This window comes from Podarcis erhardii, assembly GCF_964252035.2.
Source record: "Podarcis erhardii genome assembly, chromosome: 17".
In the NCBI taxonomy this organism is placed as follows: Eukaryota; Metazoa; Chordata; class Lepidosauria; order Squamata; family Lacertidae; genus Podarcis; species Podarcis erhardii.
Window position 1 is genome coordinate 24,292,667 of NC_138515.1, and position 23,422 is coordinate 24,316,088.

The following is a 23,422-nucleotide window of genomic DNA, read 5'->3' on the forward strand; positions in this document are numbered from 1 at the left end:
ACCCATTTGTTCACAATCAGACCATCACCCGTGGGTCCCGAGCTTGTGTTCTCACGTTCACGCAAGACTTTTTTTTGCATGAATAAGGAACACAATCTCCATCTCCACGTGTGCAAATTCCTATTTACGCTACGCTGTTTTTTTCTCATGCGAAGAGCTAACGGGAGGCGATACCATTAAGTTTATAGACTCACACCTTGAAATCCACCAAGAGATTTCCAGGCCCCCCAACAGTACAGAAATTGGTCACCTCAAGCTTTCAAAATGACGTGTTTTTCATCAGCTCCCCCCTCCTCCCCGCAAAACGAGACACGCCACATACAAAAAAAAAAAAAAAAAAAAAAAGGAAAAGGAAAAAAGGAAAAAGGCAACCGTTCTTAATAACCAAAATAATAACCAGTGAGAGATGTTCAATTTGACAAGCAACAGAATGATTATGAGGACCAGTCTGGTTGGTCCACAACCTGCATAGCTGTGCTGTAAGTTTGGTTCTTTAGTTTAACGGGGTTATTTTTTCCCCCGTTTCTCTCTTCTTCTTTTTTTAAAAAAAGAAAACGTTACTTCTCTGCTAATTCCACATGTTAAAAACTATAAAAAGGGGGGGGGACACAATTCTATTCACAATAACTAATATTCCTTCCCAACGCCATCTCTTGGGTGGTTGGGTGGACCAGGGTGGGGGGGGGAATAACATTACTTTACATGGGGAAAGAAAAAACCCTTAATTGTGCTGTATTTGCAATCCCTCAGGCTGAGCAGACATAGACATGGGGCAAAACAAGAACGGCACAGAGTCAAGTCACATGACTTTGAAATAATAGCTGAACGCTAACAGCTTACCTGGAATAAAAGATGACAAGTCACAGACAGGTATCTAGGAACTCTCTCTCTCTCTCTCTCTCTCTTTTGTATTTTTTTTTATACTAAAATAATTAAAAAAATCACAGTATTTTAAGAAATAAAACCCCCACAGGATTTTGAGCACAATTTTGTTTTCCATTCTTTTAAAACTTTGTGGTTGTGTTTTTTTCCCCTTCCATTCACCATCTTGCCCATCAGTCTCTCTCTCTCGCTTTCTCTCTCTACATTTAACCACAATGACAACAGGTAGTACAGACAAATGCAGAGATTTGTATTTTTTTTTTATTTCCCTTGGTTAATTCTGAGGTACTAGGAAACAGGTGACTGTTTTAAGCACTTTCTTTCTTTCTTTCTTTCTTTCTTTCTTTCTTTCTTTCTTTCTTTCTTTCTTTCTTTCTTCTAAAGCAAGTCAGTCAGTCTGGAAAAAGCATAATATGTTTATTAAAACTAGAAAAAAGGCGCCCACATTTGTGCGCCGAAAAGTTGTCCTCTACATCTTCCATCCTCGTGACGCTTCTTCCATCCTCGAAACAATCCGAAGTCTCCAGGGAAAAGCACACGGCGGCATAACGCGAGGAATATTTGGGAGTTTGCTTCTCAAGTTCAAACAAACATAAACTTCCCATTGTCAAGATCCAGAAGAGTTGCAGAGATGGTACTGGAGCCACATAGTCCGTCATCCTCAATTAAATAAAATTAATATATGTACACACACGCACGCACACACACACACAGGTACCAGTGCTTTGAAAATAGATCATTCAGTCCTAAAAGCAGCTTTGATTCTTCCTCGCCCCCCTTCCCCAACCCCACCCCGTCCCATCCATCACTGTTCAAGTAGGTTGTTTGAAATCACACCAGGTGCTCATTCGCTTTTGGCCTCTGCGTCCTCTTGGAGTGATTTATCAGCAGCAGCAGCAGCAACAATACAGACAGCAGTTTCGTTCTTGTGGGAAAAGTCCACCACGATTTCCGCGCTGCTTTCCATCTCTTCTGCCAGTGGTACCGTAACATTCTCCTCCGCCTCCTCTTTCGGCTGGCTATCTTCAACAATCGCCCGCTTGGTTTCATTCACAGCCCTAGAAATTCAGAAAACGGAAGGTGAGGCCATTTTGGACACGCATTCTACGTAAGCTAATTTGTCAGCGCCGAAATGATATCGAGCGTCAGAACAACTTGGCCACAATAAGAAACTTTTGACTATTTTCCACCTTCCCATTTCGACTCTCTGGCACCCTATCTGCATAACCTAGCAATTCTAAAATATAGGTGAGCTTTTACTCTCGCAAGATTGAATGTACTGCCCTCAGCTGTTTTTGAGGGATGATTGCAACAGATTCCACACAAAAAACACTTATGTCCCTGTGGAGATGGCAGTGCCGAATCGGTGGCGCATACCCTTCTGGCTTGCACTCTTTACAAAGACTTGAGGAATGAGATTACCAACCCTCTTTTATTGTCGATTCCCGGTCGCCCAACCACTGCCACAGTGTCCTTTCTCTTGGCAGATCAAGATGAGCAGGTGACAGCAAAGGTTGCCAGGTTTTTAGCTGGGGCAATCAGAGTAAGATCCACTATTTGACTATTGATTCAAAATGTATTTTATATAACTGACTTTTTATTTCTATACTTTGTATATTGTATTGTGTTTTATTGCTATGGCTGACGCAAATAAAGATTCATTCATTCATTCATTCTACGTAAGCCATTCCCCCAAGTGGCGGTGGCTGATGAAAGGAAGCCATTTTATCCGAAAATAAACCAATGTGTCTTTGCCATAGTTCCCTGGCCCTGCCTTGAGCCAACACAAACAGCCCGTTACTCCTTCTGATGTTTTCCACACGGTCTCTTAAAGTGGTGTGTTGGCAAAACTACCCTCTTTCGGAACGGGACAGAATAGCAGTGGCAGCGTAATTGGCTAAAAGTATCCTGAACGAATTCGGATTGATCCATTGGCATCCATTGGAGGAAAACGGAAGGGCAGTGGTATTTTGAAATGCTCACAAGCTTGAACTTTATACGCACAGAAACAGAAAGACAGAGAGACTCCAACTAAGGAAGGATGGCTTACAAAAACTGATGGGACTATGCAGAAATGGCAAAACTGGCTGCTAAAATAAGAAGACAAAATGACAGTATCTTCCTAGAAGAATGGAGGCCATTGGTGCATCACCTATTGAACTATCATTCTTATAGGAAATCACCCACAGGATTTGAGATGTGAGCGAAGGAAGAATGTAGAGAAAGGACTTTGGAAGCTTAGACAATAAATATAAATGTGTTTTCATGCAGCTGCTATTGGGGGAATTAAAGGGGGGGGGCAGGGAAGAAGGGTCGGGAAGTCAAGAAGAAAACGTGTAACCAAAATAATAATAAATGATTGGAGCTATGTAATAATTTGGAAAAATTCATAAAAATCATTATAAAAGAGAGAGAAATGCTTGCAGTTTATTGGTTGTGGGCATTGTTCCAGAATGAACCATTTTTATGCAAAACTGCAGCAAATTACTGTTCTGATTGGCTATTTATTTATTTAATTAACTCCTATACTGCCCTTTATCTGTGGATCACAGGGCGGTTTACAACATAAAAACCAGTAACACAGTAACAAACAAAAACAATACCCCCACCCAGTTTAAAAGGCCATAGATTATTTAATTGGCCAACCAAAGAAGATTGCTTAATGTTTGACTGGATTATTGACATTGTATATCCACTGAATTCTTCTTTTGTGATAAGGCTACATGGGGATGGTTTGTTATTAAGTTTAAAAACAAGCTGAGGAGAGGAGGAGGAGGAGGAGGAGGGAAAAGAAGGAGGAGGCTACCTGGAGAATCAGAGGGCCTTGTCACCATTACTAAACACTATTTTTCTATATTGTTGTTGTTGTTAACATTTATTAACTTGCAACCAAACAGACAGACACTAAAACCAAGAGGAAAGAGAAATATATTAAAAACATCCTACCCCCTTCTAATGCTGATGCCAGGCAAGTCTCCCTGGGGAGACGATACCACAGACAGGAAGCCACTGCAGAAAAAGCCCTGTTTTCGTGTTACTGCCCTCCAGACCTCTCACAGAGGCGGCACATTAAACAGGGCCTCTAATGATGGTTGCAGGATCCCATTTAGCTGACAACATGGGATTAAGGGGTTCCAAATCATGGAAGTTTACGCCACAGCCATTTTTTAGGCTTTAAGGGAAGGATGGGGAAACTTTAGCCCTTCTATTGTTAAGACTCCAACTCCCGACAGCCACCAAGTTAGGTTGGGAGAGAGACCCGTGTCAAAAACCCAGGAGAGGTTCTGTCAGTCAATGTAGAAAACACTGAACTAGATGGACCAGCAGACCGGCTTAGAATCACAGAACTGTAAAGGACCTTGAGGATTGACTAGTCCAACTCCCTGCAATGCAGGAATATGCAGTTGTCCCATAGGGGGATTGAACCTGCAACCTTGGCATTATCAGCACTGCGCTCTAACCGACTGAGCTATCTAGGTTGGTATACGGCACCTTCCTATATGCCAACCAATGTGTTCAAAGCAGAGAGGCTTCGACCAACTTACATGCCGTGCCTCAGCACGTGCCGTTCCCACTCTGAGCCTTCTGCAAACGTCCGGCCACAAAATTCACAGGGGAAACGTTTTTCTGGTGGTCCATTCTCTGAGAACCTCATGGACCCTGGAAGAAAACAATACATATGTTAGGCTCATGTAAGAGTCCTCCCATTTCTCTTAAGGAAGCAGAAAACGAAGTTTCTCTTGAAGCCCAAGAGAATGTAAACAAGACCTCTTAAAAAAGGAATCTGAGATGAGAATGCCAGTATCCTAGACTAAGGCATGTGCAAATTTGGATTGAGTAAGGAAGATGGACACTCAACAGTGCTCATTTAGGCATATATGAAGTGGCCAAACTAAGATATAATAACATTTGACTAAAAGATTTTGCTTCATGTGCAAACTTTCAGATTTATTCTCCCTCCCCACATCCAATGTAACCGATTAGTTATTCATCTCTTATTTTCACCTTCATTGTAAATTACCTTTCTCTTTAACACCCTTTAAAACAATTATAGGTGCAAGGGCAAGATGTCAATTCCAGAGCTGAACTGCTTTAACTGTTACATTCTTGTCCCCAAGAAGCCCTTTGGTTATGTAAGGAGACTAAAATCTCTTAACACAGAATTCTCAGCACTCAGAGAATGGCGTTGGACGTAACAGTGATGTGAAGAGTACAGGAAATGCGAGTGTTCAGCACCCCTTGTTCCTCTGCCTCGCTGTCTTGTACAGAACAGATCATTTTCCACCAGAAAGCTAATGCAGAGCTGAGAAAAAACTATTTCACCTCAAACGGAGATCCAGAGAATATGAGATGCAGGCATTTCCCCAAAAATCTCTTCACGCTGTTATAATGTCTGAAGCAGCTCTCACAAAAGTTTTGGTTTTGCCATAGGTTCTTTGGGGGGTTAGAATTAGTAAAAAGTGTAGTCTTAGAACTGGGTTTAACCTTCTCTTCCCCACCAACCAAAGGCGTCTTGTGAAAATATAGGCAACAGGCAATCTGAAAGGAAGGAGCAGCTTGCCAACATTAGCTGCCTTGCTCAGTGGACATTTACAATGCACTCCAGGCTCACTGAAACAAACGTACGTTTTGCCACCGGCTCCAATCAGACATGGACTGCAGCCATTCCTCCTATACAAAGGATGCCCCTTGTACAGGGTAAGACCCAACAAAGTGTTTTATATAGTCTGGGTATGCCCTGCCAATCACAACTGGAGGCCTGATCCAGGCAAAGTTTGAATGCTCCAAGTCTCGTTGATTTTCTGCCGGAAAGAACAAATAATGTGCTCAGATCAATGCGACTGAGAAAAACGCTTAAGCTCTGGCTGGATCATGCCCCGCCAAATATAATTGAGAACTCCTGACACCTTGAAGGAACAGTAGACATTCCACACGGCTGAGACGCAGGCCCCCTGTGCGAACAAGAGCGACCAGGCCACCAAACAAAAGATGAAACGTTTTCTCACAAAATTAAGATGATCGCCACACAGGCCATTAAAAATAATTGCTTGGACTATCTCGCTTGATTCTTTTCACTGAAAATGAGATGGCGCCATCTGCTCCAAGCATTAATTCTTTAGTGGGGATTATCTTGAGCAAGAAAACAACAGAATGCCAATGCCTTTGCCTTCCCGGAGTCCTCTCAAAGTACATAATGAAAGAAATGGGGATTTTGCTTCATTTACCGCTGATCTCTGCTTGCCTCATTTCCACGTTTTATTATAATGTACACAGCTTATGAGCTAACTTAAGCTACTGAAAATCTCTCTCACACACATACACACAAGAGCCTGCCCTTATTTCTCTGGGCAGTTTCAGTGCAAAGAGGAGATATTGTCACTTTCTTCCCAAAAGCTTTTTCTCATGCCTTGATTGTTAAAACCATCTATCAAGGAGTGTACATTACTTTAGTTGTTTTGGGGTTTTTTTGTCCTCTTGATGTTAAAAGCATCTTTCGCAGAATGCTGATCTTTATCCACATAAGTATCTCACAGTTTGGTCCTCAAACAGAATAAATTTGCCACAACGTGAGGAAGGAAAAGGAGGGGAACTGTCTGCAGTTTTAATGAAAATCTGGTGCTGAAAATGAATTCATTCCAAGTGGGAATATTTGCATACATTTACTCTAATAAGCATGTATTAGACAATCGGCATAATTTGCCTTTCTTTGTCTTACTTTCTCCCTAATCCCGAATTTGGTTGTAGTGGGGGTCAGGTGTGAAAGGGCAACTGAAAATGTTAGTGGACACAAATAGGCATGGTTACAGCCTTTAGAGGATTGGAGTTCAACATTTTCCCCTCATCTGGTGGTTTAAGACTTTTCTTGTTGAAAATGTTGGGATGCAACACAACTTGCACTGTAGGCTGACATATCTGCATGGGAAGGGTAGATAGAGAGGAGCCAAGAGTTTTCCTAGACTGTCTTTCTTGTGCCAACTACTGATCTTCTTTCAGTGTTAGACTGATACTCTCAAGACTGCTGACCTCATTTCCTACTTCCTTCTTCCGCATCCTTAACCTTGGGAGAGGAGACCTCTCTCCTGCTGAGAACAACCAGGAGGCACAACTCTTTGTATCTCCACCTTTGTTAGATAGAACCAGGATCTTTCATATGAAGTATGCATTTCCTTTAATAAACTTAGCTTTATTTTGCAAACTCAAGAGTCTCGATGCAATTATATCCAGTGTAAAGTGTGCTTCTCCAACGGTGTTTCAGTGGTCAGCTGAACTTCCAAGCTGTTTTATTAACTCCAAACACCAACAATTTGGATGCCTCTTGGGTCCCTCAAAGACTTCTGACAGGCCTTCTGCTGTCACCCTGGTCCAGCAACCCCACTGACTCTTAGCTGCACAGCTCTCTCAAAGACACACACTCTTCCCGATACGACTTTTTAGCGCCAGCCAGTGATTTTAGCTCTGGGCTTCTCATAGGCCTTCCAAACCATTAAGCCTCAATGTCCTCTGCCTGGCTCCAGCTTCCAGGTCTTCCTTCTTCTGCCCTCTTCTTCAACATACTCTCTGACACAGTAAAGCTCTACTTGACACACGACTGATGGAATCTCTTCTGACTTCTGGAGTTCGAGACCAGCCTTTTATTTCCAAACAGGGTCTCTCCAGCCAGTCACTTCAAATGTTGGCGGAATCCCCTCTACCCATTCCTCAGGCCATGTTGACTCTTGTCCAATGGGATGAGGCAAATGCCCATGGATTCACCGCTAGAACTCACCAGTTTTCATTACATTGTGTCTGTATATATATTACAGGAGCTTCACTGCTAGAACTACATTTTGACAGAATGCAACTGCCATTTAAACAGCCTAGCCACCTTTGTCCCAATTCTCTGCAAACAGATAATCATTTTTGCAGTAACACCGAGGCAAGAAAAATGATGGATGCCTGGCTGTGCTGGTGCTTAGATAGTTGTTGCTAGCACTGCAGTACAAATATACAATTATATAATCTATACAACTTTCTGGTTGTGCATTAGCCATGATCTAGCCATCTTCATATTAGTTGAAAATCTGAATTAGGTGAAGAGATTATGAACCTAAACTATAATAAAGGTGAATGATCGACTATTCATTTCACATGGACATTGCAAAAAAACACTCCCAAACCACTCAACAGCTATTATGAACTTTTTGCTTGTGCACCAATTGTTTCTCCATTATCTGGCAGCTGATTGAATATTTCCTGGAGACACGGAGTGGCCATTCTAAAGCATCCAGGCAATACAGTTGCTAGACAATGGCCTGGTTCACACAAAACAGGAAGCCATGGCTTGCTTAACCTATGGTTTAAGAAACAAGGCAAACCTGAGTTGTCCCATGGGTAATCAAATAACCTTTGGTTCTCCAAAGCTTTGTTTTTTCCCCAAAGTGCCTTCTGCCTTTGTAACTTAGGGTGCTCCTGGAACGCAGTGGCCAAACAAATCATGGTTGAAGAAGGGCATGCATGTCAAGTCAACATTACAACAAACCAAGGTTTACAGGTCATCCACAAGTCATGCCTTCAGACCATGGTTTGCTAGATGTGAACAAACCATAGTTAAGCCTTTGGGCACAGTTTGCACATAACCCAAAGTAATGATCCAATAAGCTTATGCTTAAGTGTTATATGTGAACCAGACCAATCTCTCTCTCCCTCTCTCTCCTTTAGCATTGGTGTGTCCTGGTTCATGGGGGGAAATGCAGGTGAGATAAAAAAATGTGTTTTTTGAGGGTAGCCAGTCCCAGCAATGTGCTTGGTATCAGAGACAAGACAATTATACTAACCTCTCGCTTCACTCTTGGGGCTCATCTCCTCTTCCTTTTCTTCCTCATCGCTGCTGGAACTCTCCTCTTTTTCCTTCATTTGTTCCAACTGATCTAAGTTAACCCGTCCAACCAGCTCAAAATTGCGACTCACCTTTAGGGGAAGAAAACAATGTCATGTAATCTCATCTATTACGCTTTCGTGGTCTACACACTGTGCATGCCTCAGATTTCCCCATATACCAACATTCTTTCACACAACAGGGGCTCTCAAAATGTTTTGACAATAAATATTTCCCGTGTGAGCAAAGCAATGGTTCGAGACATACCAAAGAGAGATGGCTTTTTGCTGTCAGGGCTCACTTTGGTCTCTCGTCTTCGGAGATGGTGGCAAGCCCACAAGCACCCAAAAGCATACAAGGGCTGGAAGGGGCACTAACAAAAGCCACGTAAGAAGAAGGTAGAAGGAAGTCAGAACTGATTCGAGTTCTATAGGGCAGAGCAAGAATGGGGCATGTGCCTTGGCATTCCTTCTCCAGCAGGGAAGAAGGCTCAATGACAGGCTTACATCTTCCCAGAAGTGATTTTTAAAATGCATCTATACTGCACATGATGAAGAGGATTCCTGGGTGGTGACTCCTATTGATGGCTCCCATCCCGATATGACTGTAGCCTAACATCATGTTGGTGGCTAGCTGCTCCCACAGTCATAAACTCCTTGCGAATCCCCAAAATTTTTTAATGAACAGTATGCATGCTGTTAATTTGATACTGTATCATCACAGCAGAGCCACACATGAATAAGGTACATATTCAGCCAATTGCAAAATAGCTTCTGCTTCAATTCATGTATGTATTTTCACATTACTAACTGCTGTATTGTCAGTGGAAACGCTTTGCCACAGACACGCAAGCTATATGTTTGCTCTCCAGCCAAATTGTTATGAATCCTTTGGGTTAGGTGCGTGCTGAGAGAATGCTATTAAAATAAGCTTGAGCTAGGGTGGTGAAAATGTAATGCCGTCCACAACAACACGTGCATTATTGAAGGTGCTGCGTGTCCACAAACCGGAATGGAAAACTGGAGGAGGAGGGGAATAGAAGAGAATGGCTGGAACCCTGAATGAGAGTATATTGCTACAGGTTCCACTTGCAGTGGCCGATAACTACGGACAGATTTGTCTTATCAAGAAGCTTGTGGTCAGCACTGTTTCCTACAGCAGTGAAGTGCACAACTGTGTTGCGGAAACATTTCCTTAAGAAGGTGTTGGACCACCTGTTGCTGTGCCTGCTGCATAGCATGTTCACCCATGGGCGCAGATGGCGCCCAAAAACTCACCTTATGCTCATCTCGAAGGTGAACATCCAGTTCGTCCGTGTGCTTGGTCTCATAGTAGCAGAGTTGGCATTTGTAAGGTCTCAGCTCATTGTGCTTCTCTATGTGCTGCTGTAGGCTTTCGTCGCTGGAGCACGTGAAGGTACACTTGTCACAGCGGAAAACGATTCCCTGCAAATATTTGGAGAGCTTGGAACGGCACACTTCTATAGGAACCACTCGCTCTTCTAGTGGGGCGAAAAGAAATGGTAGAAGTTCTATTACTAAGTTTTCTCTGGTTCCCTGAAGGCAACTTACATACAGCCCCTTCATCGCCATTCTGCTATTTCCCCAAAATTTAATTTCAACCCCCTCAATTTGTTTCTCTGGCGCTTTCGATATGGACGTTACTTCTGCAAATGAATCAGAATCAGAAGAATCTTTATTTGCACCAGTCACTGGCCATAGCAATAAAATAAAATAAAAGGTAGATAGAGGTAAAAACTTAAACTATACAAAATACATTTTGGAGCTATTCATCAATAGTTCTCATTTCATTTTCATCATGAACCATGTCAAACAGGGACACTGTTCTTATCTGCAAGTGTACTTAAGTTATTTAACTTTAACTTGTTCCTGAGACTTACAGCTGATAGAACTGTGAATATCACATTAAAATAACACCAACAGCCCCCTCCCCGCCCCCCCAAGCTTAATCTTAATCACCAAAAGCCAGTTTGGTTTGTTTGTTTTTTATTCCACAATGTTTATATACCACTTGACTATAATAAAAGCTGAAAGCAGTTCTAAAATATGTAAAAACAACAACAACCTAAAACAATCAGTAAGAAACAGGAAAAAAACTATTTAAAACATTCAAAAAACAACAACTAAACTAAACTAAAAAGTTTGACAAATTTGTGGAGGTTGGATGTGGTTCCATAATTTGGGGGGGGGGGGGAGAAAAAAGGATTAACTGGTAAACGTAGCTTGACTTTAAAGTTGTTATAGAAGAATACTGAGGGCTCCCTGGACTTGAAAGCTGACATTCTCCAACACAGGAATTTTAAAGGGCGACTCTAGCATGAAATAGCTGAACGAACTAGTAATGAAATTTCATTCTATTCATTTGGGTTTGAATAGAGAGAATGGCTTTCTGTCCCGCTTACACATACCAATTTACTTAACCACCAGTTTCTGCTGTTGTGAACAATCTCTGGGCTTATTTTGAATAAATTTAAAGTCTAATTCAATTGTCACAGGCTGTAAACATTTTTTTTTTTCATTTTGTTGCTATTTGACCCCACTGTACTGTACGCCCCCCCCCCCTTTTCTGGGGGCAGCTAGGCATTCTTTTAAAAAATTACTTAAAAATGTGAAGTCACCGCTCCCAGAATGCCTTGCTCTGAGGAAGCACCTCCATGTAGAGGAAAAGTGACAGGCATGAGGTAAACTGAGACCTCCCTGAGGGGCATCAATTTGCCACCCTCTTCCTCTGAGGAAATTGTCTCATTTTGCCTAACTGGTGGGCCGGCCCTGGCTACATTGAAGTCTAAAAACTTTATTTTGGAACAAGATTTTGCGGTCTAGAGCCCACATAATCAGTCGCATTAATCTGCAGCAGATCGTAGAGTTGGAAGGGACCCTGAGGATCATCTAGTCCAACCCCCTGCAATGCAGAAATACGCAGTTGTCCCATACGGGGATCGAACCTGCAACCTTGGCGTTATCAGCACCATGCTCTAACCCAGCTTTTCTCAACCTGTGGGTCCCCAGATGTTGTTGAACTACAACTCCCATCACCCCTAGCTAGCAAGGCCAGAGCTCAGGGATGATGGGATTTGTAGTCCAACAACATCTGGGGACCCACAGGTTGAGAACCGCTGCCATGGGTAGGCAAACTAAGGCCCAGGGGCCGGATCTGGCCCAATTGCCTTCTCAATCCGGCCCGTGGACTGTCCGGGAATCAGCGTGTTTTAACATGAGTAGAATGTGTCCTTTTATTTAAAAGGCATCTCTGGGTTATTTGTGGGGCCTGCTTGGTGTTTTTACATGAGCAGAATGTGTGCTTTTATTTAGAATGCATCTCTGGGTTATTTGTGGGGCTTAGGAATTCATTTACTTTTTTCAAAATATAGTCCGCCCCCCCCCAAGGTCTGAGGGACAGTGGAACGGCCCCCTGCTGAAAAAGTCTGCTGTCCCCTGATGTCTAACCAACTGAGCCAAGGCCAGAATGCATGCTGGCTCAATCCTTGATTTACCCACTCCCCCCTGGGCAAAGAACTAACTCTGTGATTCAGGGCACCAGAGTTATGGGCCTTGCCATGCAGCATGCGCAGAGCATGATGTGTTTTCTATGCAGGGCTAAGGAGCGGCGCATGCACTTGCTCCTTCTCCACACAAATTGCAGAGCTACCTCAGTAAGAATTTGATTTGGGTAAAAAATCATACAAGGTGCCCTTCATGGACAACCACAGTTTAAGCAACAGAATTCTTTAGTGATAGTTAAATATGCGGCCATCCGAAATTACAATTTCTGAATGTCTTGCTCTTGTGAATTTCACTTGTGTGGGTGGGCGAAATCAACCTAGATAAACAGGAATCCAGTAACAAAGCAATAGCTACATGCACATCTGATCACGGTGGAAGTTATTATACTAACCCACCCCTTTAAAAGTTGTTCTGCTCAGTGACTTAATTTTTCCTGGAATGCAAATGTAGCTGGTTCTCACAATGCCACAATTTTTCTTCTGCTGAGTATTGTAAAACAGTAACTGCACTTAGAGAAAAAATTAAAGGCCTGGGGCATATTGTCCATGGTAAGACTGCATTCGGCACTGGGGAAAAACTGTCAGGGCATCTCTTCAAAGGCAGCATGGGAATGCCTTAATAGAAGATAGCGGCTGCAAATTGCATTATCTGGAAAAGCTCTGGCTGGGCATAGATTTGCATTTCCACGGCTCAGAGAATAGGAGTGCCAAAAGGGTTCAGGAGGTTAGGCTGTTGGGGAACTCAAGTGCATCTGTGAGCCAGAAAAGCTATTCCTTGCTGCCAGTGTGCCCATGCAACAACCCGTTCCTGGTCTTTAAAAATCCCTCCTTAAAGCCTGACAAAGTACATAGAGAGTCCCAGCTCCCTCTGTTCCCATATAAGGTAAATTAAAACTGCACTTAGGATGGTGTTCAAGTAAGCGACAAAGCACTCTCCGCGGCAGATTGATAACATCCTGAAGCCTCTAACAGTTTAAGGAAAAACACATTCCTCCTTTTTTTCTTTTTTAAAAAGCCCTATGGGGTCACGAAGAGTCGAACATGACTAAACGACTAAACAACAAATTCCTTGCACCAAACAACCCAATACTCTGGCTGTAAATTGCCTCAGTCACTTATTAGGTCTTAAAGGTAAAGGTAAAGGGACCCCTGACCATTAGGTCCAGTCATGGCTGACTCTGGGGTTGCGGCGCTCATCTCGCTTTATTGGCCGAGGGAGCCGGCGTACAGCTTCCGGGTCATGTGGCCAGCATGACTAAGCCGCTTCTGGTGAACCAGAGCAGCGCATGGAAATGCCGTTTACCTTCCCGCCGGATGGTACCTATTTATCTACTTGCACTTTGATGGGCTTTCGAACTGCTAGGTTGGCAGGAGCTGGGACTGAGCAACGGGAGCTCACCCTGTCACGGGGATTCGAACCACCGACCTTCTGATCAGCAAGCGCTAGGCTCTGTGGTTTAAACCCACAGCACCACCCACGTCCCTTATTAGGCCTTATCTGTGGTTTAATGAAACCTGGCGTGCATGATGAAACAGACATGAAATAAACGTTGGACACTACCTCTTTTTTGCTGTTAATAGTATCTGCCTGATCTCATGAAAAGAGAGAAAGCAAAGTTCTTCAGGAGAAAGACTGTATGACACAAAAGGTCATAGTATACTAACCTCTAAACATTAATATGGGGATATATGGCTATGACCCTGGCATAAAGACCGTGTAATGCTAATGAAACATTACAGTCCATAGCACAAATGGAATCATTCACGGCATCACACAGTTGATTCCTTGAACAGCCCTTTGGATACTTGACGAAAGGCGATTAAGGAGCAAGAGAGAATAAATAAATAAGCTAGACTCTCATGACCACGTTAAAAGGCTAACTTATTTTTAATAAGGCTAAGCTGGTTATCTGAGGGGGGAGGGAGGTTTTCCTCTGGGACTCACAGGCTTCCAACTAATTTGGATTTCTCTCTGTTGGAATGATAGCTTTGGTTCACTTTATTATTATTATTATTATAAAAAGCACAAAATTGTGTTTTTTGCCACCTAGGAAAGCCTTTCTTTTCTTCCTTTTGGATGGACGTGAAGTCAGATAAAAGACTCTCAACACCTGCTTTCAGCTGCCGCTCAAGGGATTAGGCAACCCATGTACCGTTCCTCCAAAACGGGCACGCCTGTGCGCTTCTCCCCGAGAGACAAGTGGCTACTTAATGAGAGGGTCACCTCGGGGTGGAGATATCAGCACAGAGGTTCAGCGGGTTAAAATGTTACCTCGCCACTTCTTTCACGAAGGCTATGAAAAACGACTTGGCAGAATATGCACTGCTGGTTCACTTTTAACAAAAAAAAGGCAGCAAAGGTGATAATTTCATTTAACAGCTTTTGTTTTCATCCATGTTTTTGGGGCTCAAAAAAATAAATAAAAAGCAGCACATTCCAGAAACAGCTGAAACACCTCAAAAAACAAAACGAAGAACTCGGAAAGAACCAGGAGCTCAGCTGAACCACTTAGGTACTCCAAAAAGTATGAAACAAAATTAAACACTAGCTTTATAAGCCTATCTGGACATGCCTGCCCCACCCCACCGAAAAAAACACCTCAAAATGTCTTGTAAAACAGATAACCGTTCCAACATGCTCTAGAGGTCAACAGGCTCTGGCAGTCTGGCGCTATAACTCCCTCAGAGGTTAAGCTCAACACTAGAAGCCATTGTTAGCATTCACTGAGGTGTCTCTGTTACACGCATCTCGAATCCCGAGGAGATTTTTGCTGTGGGGTTTTTTGTTTTTGTTTTTTCGTTGGAGGGCCATCTGTGAAAGTCGTTGGCCTGCCTTTACTGCCCAGCCAGAAAATAACCGAGTTCGAGTCTTCTTGCCTACCCTGCTCAGAAGCAAAGAGAAGCAGCGACTTGCAAAGGAGTCACCATGTGCGCGCCAGCATGAAGAGAACCCTAAACAAAAGATTTCCTCCCGGAGAGATGGCACACACAGCTCTCATTATCTCACCACCAATATCCTGCTGGGAGATGCTGCTCAGCCTGTGATCAGGCAGAATGCCACCCCAACACATGGGCATGGTTTTCGATAGCCAACAGACCATCTCTAAGCATCAAGTGTGATAACTATGGGCAGGAATCCCAGCCTGAAGAGTCCAAACAGCTGTCTCTTCCGAGCTTATAATTCAGCAGCCAACAGAATCTGAAATTCCTCTTTAGATTTCTTAAAAGCAAAAGCAGGGAGAGGAGAGAGAAAAACCACAGCAAGCTAAGTTTTGGGTTTTTTTGCAGTTCTGTGCTGGAACACCAGGTGAAGCTTGATGCCCGGCACAGAAGAGGAGGAGTTTGGATTTGATATCCCGCTTTATCACTACCTGAAAGAGTCTCAAAGTGGCTAACATTCTCCTTTCCCTTCCTCCCCCACAACAAACACTCTGTGAGGTGAGTGGGGCTGAGAGACTGCCCAAGAAGTGTGACTGGCCCAAGGTCACCCAGCAGCTGCATGTGGAGGAGTGGAGACACAAACCCGGTTCCCCAGATTATGAGTCTACCGCTCTTAACCATTATACCACACTACACCACACTGGCAATTCCAGAGGTGGAATTGATGTATACATTACGGATGCGCACATGTTATCATGAACATTTAATCAGAAGCGCACATGTAGTAAACAAGAAAGTTCTAAGAGCAGCGAAACAACCCCTTGCATCTTCCCTGTTCATTTTGTTTTGTTTCCTTTTAACTACCAGGATGCTGAAGACAAAACAACTGATGATGAATTATCACCATCCTCTTTCCAGGGTACTGGGCTTTCCAATGAGCAATAGGAGCGATTAGTACAGATCCACGTTGGCCACTGGTACATTCCTGTGGGGTGCCTTTACCTCTATGAAGGACGATATGGTCGATCATGTTCCGTTTATATTTGGTGTGGTACAGACAGAGAGGACAGCGAAGATCTTTGGGTCCTTCCTCAGGAACTGCTGAATGCCCAGCTTCCACGTGCATAGTAAAAGCAGATCTAGAAACACAGGAGTAGTGGAAAGGCTCAAAACAAGGTGCTGTGGAAGCACAACCATTGGGTAATGTTGGGGTTGTTTTTTTCACCCACATTATTTCACTATTAATTCATAAAAGCAATAGTTATCAAAACTTGGCATGGCGTGCTTCCAAAAGCTAAGAAAGAATAGGTTTCTGCATTCCCAAGGCTGGTGCAGACTTGACATTGGTTGAACTCTTAAATGTGGTTCGAAGAATGGTTGTGGGCCACTGGATCACAAGTTACATCTCCCTCTTTTCCTCACGTGAGTCCCATGTAATTATGGTCAACCGTTGCATCAGCACCCATGTTAACTTTGATTAAGGATTCCTTTTAACCAGTATTTGAAGCCATGCTTAAGAGGTCAACCAAGGTTACATCTGCACCAAAGCCGAACTGTAGCTACAATAATAAAAAAAAGGAGCCAACAGGCTGATCAGGTTTACTTTGGTCCCAGACGTGAAACCCAGAGAAGCGCTGGAAAGGAAACAAGGTGGAGATGCATGGCCCATGAGAAGCATTCTAGGAAGCCAAAGAAATAACTCCCAAAGTGGGAAACTACTTAAGGAGCTCACAGTACCAATCCACGGATACAACTAGGGATGGTATATCCAAGCCCCAGTACTTGGGATAGAAGTGGAAGTAGAGTCATACTCTGAATCATGGCCCGATTCAGTTACACATTTAAACTGGGGGTCTCCTCTACGAACTGCTCATCATTCCACGAGGACTGCAGCTTCAGAAGTCGAGAACTCTGGTTCCAGTGCCAGAGCTTCATTGCAGAGCTTCCCCAAAAATATGGTAAAGGGACCCCTGACCATTAGGTCCAGTCGTGACCGACTCTGGGATTGCGGCGTTCATCTCGCTTTATTAGCCGAGGGAGCCAGCGTACAGCTTCCGGGTCATGTGACCAGCATGACTAAGCTGCTTCTGGCGAACCAGAGCAGCGCACGGAAACACCGTTTACCTTCCCGCCGGAGCGGTACCTATTTATCTACTTGCACTTTGACGTGCTTTCGAACTGCTAGGTTGGCAGGAGCAGGGACCGAACGACAGGAGCTCACCCCGTTGCGGGGATTCGAACTGCCAACCTTCTGATCCTAGGCTCTGTGGCTTAACCCACAGCACCACCCGCGTCCCCAAAAAATATGGTACCAACATGCAAAATAGTTGCACAATCGCATTCTTAAATTCCGAAGGACAAACCTATACAGTGGAGCCTTGGGTAACGTTGCCTCTGGCTTATGTCACCCTCGGCTTGCAACCTCACCCTCGGCTTGCAACCGGTGCAAACCCGGAAGTACTGGAACAGGTTACTTCTGGGTTTGCGCAGAAGCACTAAACCGTGTCTGCGCATGCGCAAAAGCGCTAAATCGCGCCATGCACAGATGCGGCACTTTGGGTCGGGTTGTTTTTGGTTTGCGGCCTCTGGAATGGATCCCTGATGTAACCCGAGGTTCCGCTGTACTAATGCCCTGCTTCTCCTAGTTACAAGAAGCAAAACATTACACATGGCAACCCCATTTCCAGTTTTGTGAGAAGCCTTCCATGTAGTTTCTGTGAAAACTTTTGAGTAAAATCAACTTCAGTGATTCACAGTTAGGAGAATGAAGGTTTTGCTGACTGCAGAACACTACACAGTCAATAGGAATTCACTATTGCTTCCCCTAGGCTGGTTTCTAAATTCCTCTAGCTTCAGGGCAAATGTCAACCTCTAACTAAAGGAAATAAGGGGAAAGAGGCAGTGGGAAGATTCGTGTCAGGAGAGTCTGCCTTGCACCTTCACTCAAAGCAGAAAATACAGATGGCAGTGAAGGCTACTTCCCAGGTTATTTCTAAACGAGGCAGGTGCATTCTCTGGAGTCACCAACTTATGTTTTTAGAGTGCATCAAAATGTAATATGTAACAAATAGCCCATGCACCTGTTTTTAAGAATAGACACAAACAGGTTTTGGTACATATGAATAAACATCCATACTTCTTGCACTCCTGAATTTTCGTATTTTCTCCCCTGTGCATACGAACTTTTATGACCGGTCTCAGAAGTAATTCCAGACAGAACATAGCATTGCAAATTATACTGTTTAAAGTTTGCAACCTGCAATGCATTAGGACTTTAATAAATCACAATGTTGCTTGTGGTACTGTAATACTACAGATTGGACTAATCTCCAGTGAAATAATAGCCATTTAAAAAACATCGAGTGTTTACTGGCAAGCAGACCAGAAATGTCCAGTGAATGGCAAAACCTCAACTGACACAGGGGCTTTAGACATTTGAAAAAGGGGGGGGGGAATGAAGGAATAACAAATGCTTTGTGTTTCCTATTTCCTACACCTCTGTTCATATATGAAACACAACTTTTCTGTTTCCCCATGTGATAAGAATACTAAGCCTACATATAGCATATTGTTTTAATTATTCAAATTAATAAATTTTCAGAACTTATTTATCTACACCACTCAAGACAATTATTTTTTATTCGAGAGGTTTATTGAATTTTAATTTTAATGAATTTGTTCATGATTATCGTGGATTTTGTTTTATGGTTAATGTTCGCTGCCCTGGGCTCCTCCAGCAGAAAGGGCAGGACAGAAAAACAATTAATAAAAACAACAGCAATGCACTCTAATGCCAAAATCTGTGTTTCAAGAGAAACTGCACATTTTTGATGGAAGGAAATGTGGCCTCTGGGAGAATAAGACTGGAAACAGATGTGAAGGGACAAGAGGCAAGAAACAATTTGGCCCAAATTGAGGCTGCAATCCCATACTCCCTTACCTGGGAATAAGCCCCACCAAACTCAGTGAGACAAACTGCGGAGCAAAACATATATACCTACAGTAACTCCAACGCAGATTTAGGCATAAAGGTAAAGGGACCCCTGACCATTAGGTCCAGTCGTGGCCGACTCTGGGGTTATGGCGCTCATCTCGCTTTACTGGCCGAGGGAGCCGGCATACAGCTTCCAGGTCATGTGGCCAGCATGACTAAGCCGCTTCTGGTGAACGAGAGCAGTGCACGGAAACGCCGTTTACCTTCCCGCCGGAGCGGTACCTATTTATCTACTTGCACTTTGACGTGCTTAGGAACTGCTAGGTTGGCAGGAGCTGGGACCAAGTGACGGGAGCTCACCCTGTTGCAGGGATCTGAACCGCCGACCTTCTGATCGGCAAGTCCAAGGCTCTGTGGTTTAACCCACAGCGCCACCCGCATCCCTATAGATTTAGGCATTCTTGCCAGCTAAAGAGAATGGGCCAAAATATGGCCAAGTCTGTGCTGGAGTTAGGTCTCACACTGCTCCCATTTTAATTTCCCATCATGTTGGGGACAAAGGGCTTACTACTTTTTAACATAACTAACATTTGCAGGATTTTGCAGTGTGCGGTACACCTACAGCTGTATGCATGTCTAATCTTACACCAGCAAGATTTGCCCTATGATTTAGAGTTTGTTGTTTGTCTGGGAGAGCTAAACCATGAACCTGGGTTTGGATGACATGCTAAGCCAAACCATGGCTTAGCGCAGCGCAACACACCTGCAGAACAACTGAGGAGGAACAAAGCAGCTATTTGGGAACATGCACATTCATGTGGCTCCCACTAAACCACGGTTTGGCTCGGTGTGACAAGTTGAACGAGGCCTATGCATTTCACCACAAAAGTCCACCGAAGTTGTAAGAAAACTTTTTTGTACAAATACTTACTTAAAGCCTGTGTAAAAGGAGCAATCTTTACACTTGAAGAGCTTCTTCCCTCCATGTTTGTCACGGTAATGACGACGAATGCTCTGGATATAACCCGAGGAGAATTCACAAAATTCACAGTTAAGGATGGCTTCAGTTTTCTGGTCTGCTCCGGAAAGCGGGACGGGGCTAATGTTGTTATTGTTCCTTGCCAGAGCTGCCGACTGGTAGTGGTTCAATTGCTGTTGGACATCTGGGGGTTCCGAGTAGGAAGAATCTGTTGGGGGGCAAATTGAAGAGATGGGTAACGCCAACCTGTTGAATAAGCACAATGGATCTAAGAGATCCTAACTGGGATGACCAGGAGCTGGATTCCTCTTGATGGAGATGGGGGCTCTGTGCCTGAAGGGGGAGGGTGTTCAGGGACAGTCCCCAAAAGCACTACTACTGGAAGAATCTGTGGGGCCGGGGCCAGCCCCCTGGTCTAAGAATGTAGCACTGTCATCCTCTCTCTCCAAGCACATTCCACTGTCAAAGGCCTGAACCTTTCCAGCTCTGAACCTTTGTGTCCTCACCTTGTCTTACATCCCTGTTGAGCCTTGCTACACTGCAGAGTGGGAGAGATCTGAGCAAAGTCACCTAAGGGTTGGGGAGTAGGGCACCATAAGGCAAAAGCTAAAGGCAAAGGACCCCTTGACGTTCAAGTCCAGTCAAAGGCGACTATGGGGTTGCGGCGCTCATCTCGCTTTCAGGCCGAGGGAGCCGGCCTTTGTCCACAGACAGCTTTCCGGGTCCTGTGTGCCAGCATGACTAAACCGCTTCTGGCGCAACGGGACACCGTGACGGAAATCAGAGCGCATGGAAACGCCATTTACCTTCCCATAGCAGCGGTACCTATTTATCTACTTGCACTGGTGTGCTTTCAAACTGCTAGGTTGGCAGGAGCTGCGACAGAGAAACGGGAGCTCACCCCATCGCGGGGATTCGAACTGCCGGCCTTCCGATCGGCAAGCCCAAGAGGCTCAGTGGTTTAGACCACAGCGCCACCCGTGTCCCTAGGAAGGCACCATTGACAGGTGGATGACACCCTCCTCTGCTTCCCTTTCTCATCAATGGTTTTATTTTTATCATATGGCTCTGTCAATTGCCCAGACATATAATTTAGTCACTGATATTTGTTTTAAAAGTTCTATTGATTTCATTTGAGTTTTAATTTGGATGGTTTCGCTTTTTAAAAAATTGGCTTGTGGGTTTTAGCTGTGTTTTATATACAACTTCATTTCTAGGCTGTCTGGAAACCATTTTTGATCAGGGGCTTTATAAATCTTCTAAATAAAACAATCACAATAAAACAAATCCTTTAAATGAATAAAAGCTTTGTATCTTGCTCAATTTCAATGAAAGCAAAGTGAGACAGGCAAGCATTTTGTGCTGCAAGTTTTTCCTTCCGGGCTGCCTGGTTCAACATGTGCACAAGTTGTCACTTACTTGCGGCACTGAAAAAGGACTTGCATTGGGGAATGAGATTTGCGTACAGTTGTACCTTGGAAGTCGAACGGAAGTCCATTCCAAAACGTCCGGAAACCTCCTGCAGCTAATTGGAAGCCGCGGAAGACGTCCGGGTTCCAAAGAACGTTCGCAAACCGGAACACTCACTTCCGGGTTTGCAACGTTCGGGAGCAAAAACATCCGAGTACCAAGGCATTCGGGACCCAAGGTACGACTGTATTTATTAAGCACCACAGATAGAACTTGCACGTCATGTCAACTCAAAACACCCCCCCCCCCCAATGGAGACAGTTCACACATTTGGGTGACGTTCATCAGGTTAGGAGACCTCAAGCATGCGAACACGAGCCCCTGAGAGCACCAGGTGTGTCTTAACCAACAATGTTTGGTAACAGCTATAAGTAAAAATGCACTTACAGCTGGGCAACATGAAGAGAACTTTTGTTGTTATTCACAACCTAAAAGGACAGAGCTGTAGAGTCTTTGCTGAATTTCTACCTAATGAACACTACCCCCTAACTCACTGGCCACTTTCACGCATAACAATAGGCCCGACTTCCTGGCTTATCACAGTGTGAATGGCCAGCACACAATTGCATGCTGTCCAATCACTCTTCTCCTGGTATGAGTGGGTTAACCAAGCCAGCAAGCTTTGCCTGCCCGCCAAGATATTTTGTTGGCTTTTTGATTGTGTGGCTTGTAAGGCGGTAGCAAACAACCCTTGGTTCAGTCATAAGAATTTCTGGTTTGTTTATTCTGTTTACACAAGGAGAGAAGCCGAGGAAGCAATTGAACACCATTCATGCTCAATCACAGTAAGTAAGAAAGTCCGCTTGTCATTAACGCGTTAACACGGCCAGTAAGTCTTTCAAACTTATTCTTGAAGGCGGGTAGAGGAGCAAAAGGTGAAGTTACAAACTGCTCCAGCATCTACTCTTATTTAGCGTCTATAAATAAATTACTATTGTACAATTGGAATTGCTTAAATTTTATTTTGAAATATAGTATGGGGGGGGGGGGGGAATCCCAGAGCCTAATAAAAACTTTCAAGTTTGAAAGATGCAATACAGTGTGGAAGAGAAGTAGATTAAATTACCACAAATCTTCCTCCTTTTTATTATAATGCATAAAGTACACCAGAACAAGACATTGGACATAAATATAGCCACATCCGTTTACATACTGTCTAAAGCTGTTGATTTGAATGAACATAATTTTTAATGGAGAAAATAGATGGGAAACTTAATCCACCCTGAAATTTGATCATCAGATTACTTCGTGAAAGCTGAAAACAAGTTATGGAACAATATGAGGAAGGGGAGGGGAAGCTAACCTGTGTCTGAGGTCTATGGAAAGAAGGGGCATTTGAAAGAATCCAGATCTCACTAAAGGGGAATGTCCAATAGCGAAAATTGCTTTCTCAAGTTTGGTACAATGGGGGTGGGGAGCCCACACACAAAACTAAAGTTCAGTGGACACAAAATGCCGTTAATATGAGAAGCCAGAGCTTTGTGACTGGCAGAAAAAGCAGAGGCACTGATGACAAATTCTGCATCAGGGGTCTTGAACTCCTGTTTCGAATGTGGAGATTAGAGATTCACAGGTTTTGTCCACAGAGCTCCCCATCGTTTGTCAAAGGTAGATTAATATAATCCTGGTGATAAAAGGCTCTTAATTAAAAATGTGGGGGGGGGGAGAGGAGGAAAGGGGGGGGGTTAAAACATTACACCTAAGGCAATGGAGGACTAATTTCCCCAAAGCGATGCTAACAATTCAACCAATCAGTAACAACAGCCAGAAGGCAGGAAACACTACATAGCCAATGAAAAAGCATTTTCATGATTATGATTTATTGTTTTGCTGGGGTGGGGAACAACAAAAGTCCCAAACAATAATAAAAGCAACAGCTGAACAGGAGACTTCCTGTCT

The 23,422-nt window shown here is 43.8% G+C and overlaps 1 protein-coding gene and 1 long non-coding RNA gene across 6 annotated transcripts in view; one reads left to right on the forward strand and one right to left on the reverse strand.

Annotated features, from left to right (window-relative positions):
- The window catches only part of LOC309332611, a 311,558-nt gene that overhangs the window by 26,587 nt on the left and 261,549 nt on the right, over positions 1-23,422 (forward strand). The window lies entirely within an intron of this gene.
- The window catches only part of ZNF462 (zinc finger protein 462), a 141,877-nt gene continuing 118,976 nt past the window's right edge, over positions 522-23,422 (reverse strand). For all 5 annotated transcript variants that reach the window (XM_081844690.1, XM_081844688.1, XM_081844686.1 and 2 more), the window contains 6 exons: positions 20,006-20,261; positions 16,143-16,279; positions 10,015-10,238; positions 8,697-8,829; positions 4,428-4,542; positions 522-1,940 (listed from right to left, as the gene is read on the reverse strand). In XM_081844690.1, the coding sequence (XP_081700816.1) occupies positions 1,727-1,940; positions 4,428-4,542; positions 8,697-8,829; positions 10,015-10,238; positions 16,143-16,279; positions 20,006-20,261 (1,079 nt within the window). In that variant the 3' untranslated portion in view covers positions 522-1,726. The remainder of the gene's footprint in view (positions 1,941-4,427; positions 4,543-8,696; positions 8,830-10,014; positions 10,239-16,142; positions 16,280-20,005; positions 20,262-23,422) is intronic.